Source organism: Camarhynchus parvulus, chromosome 2, assembly GCF_901933205.1.
Source record: "Camarhynchus parvulus chromosome 2, STF_HiC, whole genome shotgun sequence".
Classification (NCBI taxonomy): domain Eukaryota; kingdom Metazoa; phylum Chordata; class Aves; order Passeriformes; family Thraupidae; genus Camarhynchus; species Camarhynchus parvulus.
This window is the reverse complement of record NC_044572.1, coordinates 78,252,924-78,266,488: the sequence shown is the minus strand read 5'-3', so window position 1 is coordinate 78,266,488 and position 13,565 is coordinate 78,252,924. Positions and strand designations below refer to the sequence as shown.

At 36.1% G+C, this 13,565-nt stretch overlaps 1 protein-coding gene across 2 annotated transcripts in view; it reads left to right on the top strand.

Annotated features, from left to right (window-relative positions):
- TRIO (trio Rho guanine nucleotide exchange factor) overlaps positions 1-13,565 on the top strand; it is a 244,284-nt gene that overhangs the window by 95,948 nt on the left and 134,771 nt on the right. For both annotated transcript variants that reach the window (XM_030965172.1, XM_030965182.1), the window contains exons 9-10: positions 2,954-3,184; positions 10,385-10,507. In XM_030965172.1, the coding sequence (XP_030821032.1) occupies positions 2,954-3,184; positions 10,385-10,507 (354 nt within the window). The remainder of the gene's footprint in view (positions 1-2,953; positions 3,185-10,384; positions 10,508-13,565) is intronic.

Here is a 13,565-nt window from a genome sequence, read left to right as displayed (position 1 = left end):
TGAACCAACTTTATTATAGGAAACTGAATCCTAAGTCAGGTCACATTTCATTTAGCAGTGAGGGTAGGTTTAGTGCTGATCATCCGTCCTATTGGTAGTGTATCAAAACTGGGTTTTTTGAATACCTGCCACCTTAAGGCCTGCATAAACTTAGTGATCTTGAGTTAGATGGCCAGGGTTCATTAATTCTTCTGTGTAAAATACACATTGATATCCCTATTTTTGCTCTATGCCACACTGCTGTGTCAACTGATCTAATTACATTCTATCACACGTGATAATATTGCAATTTTACCTACATGTAACTCTTTTAACTCATTCTTGAAAGAATGTTTTGTAGTAACGTTTCTTGACTTCATTATAAACTTTCATCATTGCGAGGGACAGAGACATAGCATGATTGTAACAGATTTATGTGGAGAGGCAGTCTGGGATGCATGCTTCATGAGAGTGCAGCAAGGAGGAGGAAGGCTAGATTTCTCAAGAATAGTGATTATAAAGGGCTGAGGTTGAATTTTTTCTAGCTGGTTCTGTTTGGTTTGAGTTGGTTTTGTGTGGGTTCTTTGTTTTTTGTCAGGGATATGACTGGATGAGCCTGCTGTTAAGTGTAAATAAGTACTGTGGATTACCATGTTAAATAATGTTTGCTTGCTGGTGATGCATAAAGAAAATAAATTAGACTGGTAGATTATAGGATTGCTTTGGGACGTACCTTGAAAATTTATTTCAAAGTTGTAGCTTTTGACTTTGGGCTAGCTAGATATTTTAACAAAATCTTCTCTGGTACTGCTCAAAGGAAAAAAAGAGTACTAAGTGCCTTTCTTCTGACTTCTGGTCATTACTTTCCCCCATCTGGTAAAAAACCAGTTTTGTCTTTAGCAACCAGAATTGGTGCAGAAGTAATAACTGTATGTATATGTACAACTTGTGTTCCTCCTCTGGGCAGAAGGCTTTATTTTGCATTTTTCAAACGTGCATTCCTTTTTGAAGATTGATGGAGGCGTCTTTCTGTGTCAGGATATTACAGCACTATTGCTTATCATTATTAGATGTATGACTTCATTTCTATTACAGTACGGAGCTCCTTTCATTTTGTGATGAATGAACAGTGGGGGAAGAGAGAGAGCAACACTTTGGGAATCACAATACTGTCATTCATTTTAGATTGCAATGTCTTGACAACACGGCTTGGTTGTAAGGTAGAAGACAGTAATTTTAAGAAAGTAAATGCTTTTAAGACTAGACAGTCTGATTTTACTGAGGATAATTACTGTATATTACTAGTAAAGCAACTTACTAGCTTACAGGATGAGACAACTGGTATGCCTGAAAATCCGACAGATGTGCCTTAAATGAAGTTATATATATATATATAAATAAAGTTATACATCTCACTGAAATATTAAGGCAGTCATGACTAGGAAGGAAGAAAATTTTAGTGTATTAACTCCAAAGGAAAATCTGTGCAGTGATTTGTTTTGTAAAGCTAATAAACTAATAGGATCAAGGGGCTGTCACAGTTACTTTTTTTTGCCTTGATTTTATGGACTCTGAATAGATAATTGAAGTCCATTATCTTGAAATACTTGAAGGACTTCCTAGATAATTCTTCTGGATACAGAAAATAAAAAAGATATCATTGTAACTATGCTATGGACTATGCATTTTTTCTGCTGACCTGACTTTACTGGAGCTAATTTCAGAAGAGAGCATCATTCTCTGTGTTGATACTCATTGCTAAAATAAAAGAGCTTGAACTGAAACTGAGAAATAAGCTCCCTTGTAACCTAATTATCAGAAAATAATTTTCATTTGGATCTGTTTGACTACTGAATAACAAATTTGAAATGTGCCAAGACTTAGTAAAAATTGTTAAAAAGAGCCACTGGGGGAAGGCCTTGGCAAATTTGGTGTTTCTGTCATGGTGTGGATTTGATGGATTCAGGCTATTGTTTATACTTTTGTCTTGTGGTTTCAGGTGATTTTTGTTCCTACCTGCTAAATGACCTGTTAGAAAAGTTCTTTGCAGGTAGCTGAATGATACTGAATTGTAACAGCTGTCTGAGCTTCATGCTAGAAGTGACAGGGTAAACACCAATGAAAAGTGGTTTTAACACTAAATGTTGATAGTGACCAGATTAGAGAGGATTTTTGCTTTTTAATTAGCATACAAAGTAAATCTGAATATTTCTGCTGTGATATAAATCAGGGAAGACAACAGTTTGAAATGAAAAATGTTTCCTGTCAGTATCAGTAGTTAAACACATTTTGGAAAACAGTATCTTTCTGTGCTACGTGGAAAGGGTTTAAGTGATTTAATCAGAATTAAGTTTGCCATAACAGCAGTTTTCCCTCAGTTTACCAGTAACAGTAATAATTTAGAAGTTGTAAATCTGTCAGATTGAATCATGTACTAAGTTTTATATCTGTTGCTTTAAATGTATTTGTCAAATATTAACCTACAGAAAATAACCTCCCTGTTCACCTTTACATCAAATGAAGAGAGAGATTGTTTTGGAAGGATAATTCTGGACAAATGCTTAATTTTAGGTGTTTTCTTGACTAGGGAAAGAGATGTAGAATATTTATTCAAAGTTAGATTCAACTAATTTTTTTAAAAAAGCTCACAACAACAACAAAAAACTCAAACCAAACAAAAAATCCCAAAACCGAAGGAAAGTCATTCTTAAAGTAATGAAGAAATGGAAAGACAGGCTGTTATTTAGAAGAGTGATACTTCTTAAAATTATTTTAAAGAGAAGGAGAATGTAATTTTTTTTTCTTTCCTATAGCAGCTGTATGTAGGTAATAATTTCTGCAATAAAACAAGTCTTCATCATTGCCCCCTGAGTTCTTGAAGATATTTAGAATGGAGAGAAGGGGTGGGATACCAAGTAGTAGCTAAACAAGCTTTTGGCAAGACATGTAATTCTTCATCCTTTCTGGTGGTCAGGTGAGCCAAGATGGGAAGTCACTCCTTGATAAACTTCAGAGACCTTTGACTCCTGGGAGCTCTGATTCCCTCACCGCATCTGCCAACTACTCCAAAGCAGTTCATCATGTCCTGGATGTCATCCATGAAGTGTTGCATCACCAGCGCCAACTAGAAAACATCTGGCAGCATCGAAAGGTCCGCTTGCACCAGCGGCTTCAGCTCTGTGTTTTTCAGCAGGATGTTCAACAGGTAGGTTTTGTTTCACTTGGTCTAAATGCCTTTGTATTCTGTCAGCCTGATTGCACTGACAGGTGAGTTTTGACTGCTAATTCCCATGTCTTTTTGTACAACAAATGAATAGTTGCATGGGATTGACTGAATGATACCAAGTTCTGTGTATTATCAGAACTTGACTATTGGCTATTATGGATAAAAATTATAGTTGAAAGTTAGTTCTACTTCGTATTGTTCTGATTTTAAAGTAATTTATTTACTTTAAGTCATATATGATGAAAAAGATTTTTTAATATAGGCAGCTGTTCTGAGTTTGTGCTGGAAGCTGACATTCACATTCTAGATAAAATTCTGGACTTGAAGTGTCAAAAAGGGTTCTTGTTGTAACATGCAAAAAATTAATAGTGTTATTCTGCAAAATTTTGGTTTTAAATCCTCAGTGATACTTAATTGACTTAATAGTGTTTCTTTAAAACCTGAGAGTAGTTATTCTAAAAATTACAAAAATTATAATTTTAAAAGATTTTAATAATTATAATTATAAAAATTACAGATGAGATTACTTTCTGATAATAACACTGTTCTTGAATTAATTGTTATTACCTGCTATTTTTTTATTATTATGACAATATCTGTAAAAGTTAGTAGTTACATACAGGCATTAGTATCTCAGACACACCTTTGTGTTTTGAAAGTAAAACATTCCTTGGTTGATGGATTTTTAATAAGCATAAAATGTTGGCTTTGAACTTCAATTAACAGAGGCATGAGTAATTTATCCTTTAAGACCTCATCTTCATAAAAAAATAAAGATGGGCCAGTATTTGCTGATCACAGTCTTTCATTTCAGTGTAATAGTATCCACAAATCACAACTTCTGAATGGAGTTTTTTAGATAGATAGCCATAGTTCTGGTTAAGCTAATCTTTTTTCATCAGAGTTAGTTGCACTTTAAGCTAAATTTCTTGTACTTTTCTGTTTCAAGAAGATACTTGGATGTGTGAGCAGTTGGGAGTGAAATAACTGATTTTCATCATTTAGTAGTTGAAAAAGGTAATTTAGGCAGATGGTGGGGAGACTCAGCAATCCTGATAACTGAACTTTCTTTGACATCTGGTAACTATCTCTTCAGATAATTAAAGAAAATAACTTAAATACTTAGCAGTAAATTTTGTAAAATATTCAGAACTTTATTACTTATTTTTTATCTAAAAAGAGGCATACATTGAAAGACAGGCTGTTATCCAGATTGTCAATGCTGAGATGTGACAAAGGATGTAGAAAGGCATGAAAAGTATTAGCTGACAAAAAGTAAAAGGAAGCAGAGGGAATGTTATGAATAGTAAGCAAGGGCACAGAGAACAGAAGATTCCATTCATTATGCCACTGTCTAAATCCTTGAGGCTCTCCATGAAGATTACAACATAAGTAGTGGCTAGTAAGGAGGGTCGAGTGCTGGTACTTGCATGAGTAGTCAGTGAAGGGCCAACTCAGAATATGCTGTGGTTCTGTGATGAGGCACAGCCCACAAATTAATCACATCTTAAGTTGAAAAGGCTTCGTAAGGAATCTTCAGAAACTGAAATTAACACAGTAGTTTGCTTCTCAGAGAAAAATGTAGGTCCTCTCAGCAGTCTGGTGCCAACAAGTATGGATTGGATGGTGGAACTTCCTCCTCTAGTTTGAATTGTATTCAAACTAGAGGAGGAAGGCAATCTACTTAGGCAATCTAGGCCAAGGGGTCTCCTGAGGTAATTTGCCAGGTGCATAATTCAAGTTTCAGGCCTGTAGGCCAGGCTTTAGGCAATTTATTTCCTGGGGGAAGGTGTTCATTAAATGCTGCAGAGAGTCTTACTGTACTGCTCCTACTCTTTACTTTTAGTATCTTGGGAGTCCTAAAATGCTTGTAGGAAATTTTCATTTTCTGCTCCATCCTAAATCATGGCTCTCAGTGTGGAGGAGTTAGCTCTCAGACTGCTTTGTTCTTTGAAGATGGCAAATAACCCATCATTAGACTCAAGTCATTGTGCAGTCACTACCAGGTTCTTCAGCAAGATGCTGGATTTTCCTTCTCTGTATTGGACTCGTCAGCCTTTGGAATTGCTGCATTTAAGATGAAGTAAAAGATTTGAAAAGAATGAAGTGGACAGCTTTACATATTTTTGTAACTTCCAGTATCAGGAATGTGCAATCCAAATCATGGATGTGGATTGTGAGTACACCAGAAGTTTTCAGTGTGAACCAGTTGACTCGAGAATGGTGATCTGCATTGACTTCTCATTCAGCGCTTCATGCCTTACCTACTGGTTGGAGAAATTTCTTTCATCCTGTTTATGCCTGTGGTTTCTTTATATGCTTTGCAAGACATTGAATTAAGGTAGCGAGAGATGCTCTTGACAGTTTGAAGCTGCAGCCTTGTACCTAATGCACATCTTTATCAACCACATGAAATTTCAAGCTAGATCTGTACAGAGATGCCACCCTTGCTTGTTGCCTTCCTAAGCCCTTCCCTTAATATGCAGTAATTACCACTGTCAGAGATTGAGCTGTCCTTTGGTTTATCTCCGTAATGACTGTTAATTACGGAAATGCTGCATGTGGAAGTATAGCTCCTTATGTTGCTTTAACTTAACTTTACAGATATTGAGTATTTTTGGCACTGCATTATGAATCACCATGTGAATTTTGGTCACTGTTCCCTTTCATAATACAACTTTTCATACTGGGATTTCAGTGCAGGTCAATCTGTAGGACAATGACCATTCAACATCCATACCAGATAGATTAATCTTATAGCCACAGCAGATGTCTTAGAGATTGTAGCTCGCTCATCTTTGAAAATTTATTTGGGGGAAAAAAGTGACCTCGAATAAAAATATTATTTTTTCTTGCAAAAAAAAAAAAGCAAAACAACTTTATCAGATCATAATTTATCTGAGCAATGTTAATTTTTCATTTGAATACTCATTAACACCATTCAGTACATGACATTACTCTGGTTTGAGGTATTAGTTTAATTTATATCCGAGACTGTTCCAGAATGGTTTATGTAGACTTCCAAAGCAACTTTCTTTCTGAAATACTTGAGTTTTTGTTAGCTCATTCTCTCTTCGTTCAAATGTTAAAAAAACTCACTTAAGATTGATTGAGAAGATAACATGAAAACATCTTTTAACTATTGTCAGTAAAGTTAAATGTGGTGGGTTTTTTTTCATTTCAGAATAAGCTAAGTGTGTCCCTCTTCCACTGTTTATAGTTAGTTTGCACATAATGGCAAGCAACCAAGAGCATTGTAAGTGAATCTATAACTGTCCTTTAGCATGCGTCTGTGATTTCCTCCTCCTCCCTGTGCTGGATTAATGAAATAACTCAGTTCATGGAAGTGTTGAGTGAGTGACAGAGTGGAGTTGGAGGAGGGAATTGGCCATGTTGAGCTGGTACTTCACTTTATGTTACTTCCACCTTAGAAAGCTCATTGGGTTTTTTCTTCTGTCTTGCATGTTCTTGTGTACTGGGAAGCTGTTCCTAGTGGAGCTTTCCAAATCAACAGAAACATTGTGATGGTATCTTGAGTACACCAAGAATCATCTGCTGATCTTTTGAAGCAAGTAGTAAGGAAAGTAGTGCATGAAATAATGAAAATAGTAGATAAGAAGTGAATTACAGAAAATCTGAAATTTGAAATGTAAAAACATATGACAGTGTTAAACTGAATGGAATTCTGAGTTTGACTTTAGGTAGCAGAAACATGCTGGGAGATCTAGTTCCCAGTTAGTTTGTATATTAACATCTAAAAAATTGGGGTTTTATTTTAATTTTTAAAAAAAGTCTGGTCACTGGCACTGAGTTGTCTATGTAGCCCTTCTACATGCTAGTAGAAGTATGATTTTATGTTTAAGAGTTAATAAGCTTACAAGTAAATAATAGTCAGCCTTTCACCTAAGGAACGGAGCTGACTGATTCTGATATGAAGCAATAAAGCAGACTTGGAACAGCAACATGTTCTGCTCTTCTAGGCCACGAAATGTCAAAATTGTGCATGAAGATAATGTTTGTGGTAGAGTGATACTGCTGACACTTGTATGATCCGAGTTTTGGTGCCTGAAACTCTCCTGATAGCTTGCAAGCCAGAAATTAGTAAAACATTCTAGCAGGAGGTGTTTTGAAGGTTTTTTGTGGGCGTGGGATGGGGATTAGTTATTTTTGTTGCTATTGTGGGGGGGGGGGTGTTTTTGATTTGGTTTGGCTTTGGGTTTTTTTTCCCCAAAAATACATTTATTTGATATAGTGAGTGTCTTCTCTGTCCCTTCTGGATAAACGTGCTGCTTCCTGCTTGATCTGTCTGCCTCAAGACAGGTTACGGTCACTGGTTTCAGCCTTGACTAATGAAGGGCGGGCCATGAATGCTTGCTACTTGCTAGCATCAACATGATTTCACTGTGTGATTCCCATGTGGCTTTTGAAGGCGGTTCCAGTGTAAAATGGGACTTTTTTTGAGAGAGTGTTTCCACATTTTAACTGTCCGAAGATCAGAAATGCGGATATTTCCATCTTCCCCTTCTGAATGCTATGTCAGCAGCAAGTAAGTGGAGATCAGAAAAGTGAGTGTATGCAAAGTAGGTAAAGGGATGGGGGGTGAGGAATGGATAATAATGTGGGAAAGACTGGTGCAAATTAGCACAATGAGTCTGCAAAAGATCAGGTTTACTTCTACAAGCAGTGTATACTACGTATTTTACAGCCATGAGCAGTGATGTTTTTTTTAAATGAAGCTGTCTTTCCATAGTAGTTTCTTCTGTCATATATTCTTTTGGGAGTTAGAAAAGTAAGCATTTTTCCAGATCCTGGGCATAAGGGATAGTTTTGCTGAGACTGCAGTAGAACTTAATTGCATCATTAAAGCAACTTGCTGCAGTGGAGGATGATACTATTCACGCTTTGACTGAAAAGTGTTGAGCCTCTTAGACTCCTATGTATTACTTAAGTACCAGACTGAATTCCATTTTCTTTCAGTATTGGTAGAAGAGTCCTTAGTGTCTCAGTGTGATGATTTCTGTAACTCTTACACATTTTCTTCCCCTTCCTGGGAGAAGTAAGTTGCTAAAAGGCTAATATCAGTGCCAGCTAATGGTATTGTCCTTTGATTGAAGTGGTATGCAAAGCAGTTACTGATGAGAAGAGCCTAACTTTACTCTGCCTCTATGTGCTGTAAAATTCCCAAGAGTGCTTCCTCAGTTTTTTTAAGAATCAAGGTGTGAAGACTGAACACTAATGAGATGTGTATTCATACTGATTTCACTTAGAGGCAGTAATGTTTTTCTAGTTGAGTGGTTTATGTCATGATCTGTGTACTGGATTTCTATGACGATTTCTTCCCTTGAGAAGTTATTCAGCATTATTCGGAGCAAAAATCATTCTCCCTGGGCTGCTTTCTGCATTTCATCCCATGCTTTCTGGGACTGATTTTACTGTTGATTTCATTTGTTAGCTTGTAACTGTTAGTAGTCTCCAGAGTCCAGTCTAATTATTTCATCCAAACATATCTCTTTTCAGCTCTTTTTATAATGGGAAAAGTAGTCTCCTGAAACTAGTCAAAAGTATTGGTAATAATAACTGAGGCTGTGTTTAGCTCCTCACTCTCCTTTCTCTGATCGATATTTTACCTTGAAAGTAGAAAACGAAAACTTGCGTTGACCTAAAACACAATAATATTCTTTTGGCAATGCTTACTGGGAAAACAAGTATCGCAGAAGTTAAGTATGGAGATTTAATGAAGTGTTGGTGATTTGAAGTGGCTGTATTATGGGGTATTAGGGAATTGTTTGTTGTTTTGAAGATGTTCAGTAGGAGAGACCTTGCAAACGCAAAAATACTTGCATGATCAAGATAAATGAGAAAACCGTGTTTTCATTCTTTTTCTAAAGAAAGCACGGATGTTTTTCATGGGAATGGTGTGTGGGATTACATGTGTATTGAATGTGATCGGGAGTGGTGTTGCAGGAATGGGTCTCAGATCTGGAAGAAAAAAAAGTCTGTCTTTAGTTATACTCAGTTATACTTTCAGTGGAAGAAAACTGGGGAAAAACGTCACCCAACTTTAGGAATCAGAGTAAAGGACACTAGTAGGTAAGAGGCACAGTACAGGCTTTTGGAAGTTATTTTCAAAACCAAATAAAATATTAATGTTTTAAAGAAAAAAGAATGCTGAAGGTGAATGTTAGGTAAGGTATTCTGCACCACTATATAAGTGCTGTGTAGATATGGTTAGCTGACTTCAGAAAATTGCTTATGTGCTGTTGTTTTTAATTCTAAATGTCATTCTTAAATCTTTTGAGTATCTTCCAAAAAATTGAATACCATATGCATACTGAACTAATTTAAGTTATGGCTAAGAAGTATTAGTTTGAAGAGAGGTTAGAGGTTTTTGTTCATTTACTCATCAGAACTTTGGTATGTGTGCAGGAATCTTTTGTGTTAACTGACAGGAACTAATAACATGTACAGTTTTTACTATTTATAAAGCTGTCAGCCCAGTCATTGTGGTAGAAGCATTAAGGTCCTTAAAATGTCTTTTGTTCACCACTTTTTCAACTATAAAATTTACAATAAACAATTATGTCTGATGTTTTGAGGTGATAGATGCTTCTTAAGAACTGGAGCATATTCCTTCATATGCTCTGAATACAGACATTTATCTCAAAATTATTTCAGCTAATTTTTCTTGTGTTAATTGAAGTTAGTTACTACTGAATCTTACTTCTTGACTTAATGATATGTAGAAGGTGAAGTGATTTCTCATCTAAAGTAGAACTTCGCTGTGTTATTCACCAGCTTCATTAGTGTTACCTTGCAGAAAAATGTCAGCTGAAGGTGTAAACAGATTAGAGAGACCCTCGCAAGGGGTCTTGACACTTGGATCAGATTACTGTCAAATTGATTAATGTGGAGAAATGGAGTTGTCCTTGGTAGGCTTCAAAATACAGATGTAATCTTGAATTGTACTATTTTGCTAGTTTGAGCTAATTACTGCCTTGAGAAAAGTTAAATGAGATGTAATTAATGTCCTTCAGTGGCAACATTGTGTTTTAATCCAGCAGTTCAGTTCTTTTTAAGCAGTGCCTTTACAGCTTCTCAATTGCTTGAATAATTGTCTTTTTGTTGTAACATTCAATACAGCCACTCAGGGTTTCTGTGTGTGTTTCTTCTGTACCACAGGTGTTGGATTGGATTGAAAACCATGGAGAAGCTTTTCTTAGCAAACACACTGGAGTGGGAAAATCCCTGCATCGGGCCAGAGCTTTGCAGAAACGCCATGAAGACTTCGAAGAGGTTGCGCAGGTAAAAGCAATCACATGAAGGACTGTACACTTGTCATGGAAATCAATGAGAAATTCCTGCTTTTGCACTTAAGGGCTGTGCGGAGGGAGCTCCACTACAAAGCATTCCGTTCCAGAAAGGGACTGTTTTGTTTCTGTTGCAAGTTTTTATTGCATTCTCCTTTATGCTCCAGCTTTGAGACGAAAAAGACAAACTTTCATAGTCCTCGAGGGTGTGAGCCTTAAAGTAAAATAGAACTGCTCTGGCATCATCATTGTTAGTATTATTAGTACTACTACTACTACTACTACTACTACTACTAGTAGTAGTAGTATAATTATTATTTCAAAAGTATTCTTTCAAATATTGATACAAAGAAGAATGAAAGCTCTCCTTTTAAAAGTAGCTTAGTTCCATGGGATTCTAGGATTTTAACTTTCATGCAGCCTGTAAGAGAGGATGTAGATGAATTGAAAGTCTTGCTTTCTGACTTTAAGCTTGAGGAGCTCCCACATTCTCACTGCAGTCTCATGGAGAGGAAGGAGGATTCATAAGAAACCAGGTGAGCCAGCAAATGGCCAACCTGGCTTAAGTTTCTTTTCTTTAAATACAATTGAGTTTGTATATGGCCTCCTCTTCTGAATAACCCTTAGTTTAGCCTTAAGTGTTGATACAACTTCAGAACACATTTTTATGTGAAAAAAAATCAAAACAAGTAGAGATACAAAGGAATGCAGGGAAGCTAACAAGGAGCTGGTGTATCTGTCAGCCTCTAAAAGGGGGGATGTGAGGCGAAGAACAACCCTGTGATGAAAGCTGAAGACTAGAATCCTCCCCATTAGGAGCGTGCACTGTCTGTCCAGTCTTAATGATTGGTGAGAGAAAACATTATTTCCAAGATTAATGAAACATAATCTCCGAAGGTGAGATTGATATAGGAGTGCTTCAGTCAAACAGAAGGCAACGTTATTAGATAATTGTGACATTGTATGCAGGAGCTTGGCAGTGACACCTGCTATGGGGGATGCATCAGAAGTGTTGTTCAGTTTGCCTGTCTAGTGGAAGATTAAACTCTTGATAAAATTTTATTGTAAATACAGTCTTAGAGCACTCTAGTAGCTGAGGACTAGAAATAGCATCAGAAAACTTCCTCAATATTGATTTCCTGTAAAATTTAAAAAAAAAATAGGTTTTGTTACTTTTGTATACATACATGCTGCATTTTCTATATGCATGTCTATTACTTAATTTTTAGTAAAAACTAATATTTTCCATGTGGAAATACTTATTCTTATGGGTCAGACAAGCAGGAGTCTATTTCTGTAAGGTACTTAACAAAGCCTGAATGATCTCATACTTAATACTGTATTATTTGGGCAAAGAAGAAGAAAATGTTTGAGTAGCCAAAAGGGGATAAAGTGCATAGAAATGTTACTTGGATGTTAAAAAAAGCAACTTGTTAATTTGCATTAGACTTTAAAGCAGAAAATTTTAAAGCAAATGTTTACTAAAAACTTCCTAAAACTGAATGTTACTGGAGTTTGAAATTATTTCTTCAGGGAATGGGTGTAAATTCTATTTTTGGAGATACTGAAAACTTAGATTTGTTAAAGAACTTAAATATACTACAGGGGACTATCTTCCACTGACAGAAGGATGGACAAAATGATCTAATAAGTATTTTTTTCATCTCTAACTCTTGAATGTGTAGTGAGTTACTGCCAAGAGAGGCACACCCTCTGAGTTGTTCCTCTTACTTGCTGTAAAACTGAATATAAGCAGCCCAAAAGGCATTCCTGTTGTTGCTGTTACAAGGAAGATTATGTTCAAGTATAAAACAGCGCTCTGCAGTCCTTGTTAAAGCATCAGTAACTTTTGGCTGACTCATTTTCTGCCTACATTTCTAGTTGGTCCAGGTCTTTGTTATGTTTTTTATTTTGTGCTTTTTTGTTGTTGTTTTTGTTGTTGCTCTTTCTGTTGTGATTTTGGTTTTGTTTGTTTTTAAAAGGACTCTGGGCACTATTAGGGGTTTTTGGTCAGTTCCAGCCAGAAGTTGAAAGTAGTGTTAAATAAAGTGTCACTGGCATGGCAATATTCTGGCAGCTCCAGGGAGCCAGCAGTTATGCAGACATGTTTCTGGTCAAAGGCTAACTCCTGATTTTGAGGGGAGTGAAAATTATTTTTTCTTTTTTCTTCCTTTCTGCTTCTTCCCACGTTCTGTTTTTAACGTGAATGAGGTGCTATTTCCTCAACAGCATTCAAAGAGATGTTAAATAAGCTGTGTGTCAAATAAAATAGACGTTCCAGTCAATAGGCTATTGTCTCAAAAATTAGTCACTTCTAAATTCATGTGAAATGAAGGTTTGTTTTTCTTTATTTTACACTTTTTATTACCACTACAAAAGCTAGGTAGTCAAAACTCAGCTAATAATCCTCCTTAAATTCTGATTACAAATTAATTCTACACATACATATTTTGACTTGCGCCCACTATTGTAAAATTGTTTCTCTTTTCATGTGAAGCCTGTCCAGTTCAATTTCTACTTACCCATCTTTTTCTTTCTTTTTTGACCCTCTCTCCATGTTCATCTTAGTGTCCATAAGACCATTCAGTTAAAGTGTCAAGTGTCCAAATTTTGACATAATTGAGTCACTTATTAGCATGAATTTTCAGCTTACAAGTACTAGATACAGGTCAATATTGTAGTTTCCTTTTCTGTGCATTTTTATCTGAAATTGTAAATCAGCTTTTTGTGTTTCAAATATGATCTCTGTCCACTTTTTCACAGTAGTCTATGCTCAAAAACCACAAAAGGTGTATGGCAACAATTAATTAGTGGGTTTTCCACAGGTAAGTCTTTTTGGTGCAAGAGATGCACAAGAAAGATTATTGCAGACCTTGTCTGAATACACCTTTTCATTTCCCTACCAACACCTGTTCCCACCCCCTTTAAGGTTATAAAAATGGGTTATGAATTTGGACTGGTTCTGAACTTTACCCATGAAATGGTTGCAGTACATCAAATTAAAGGTCCATGTCTTACACTAGCTTGTGGCTATCACCAGATGCATAAAGAAA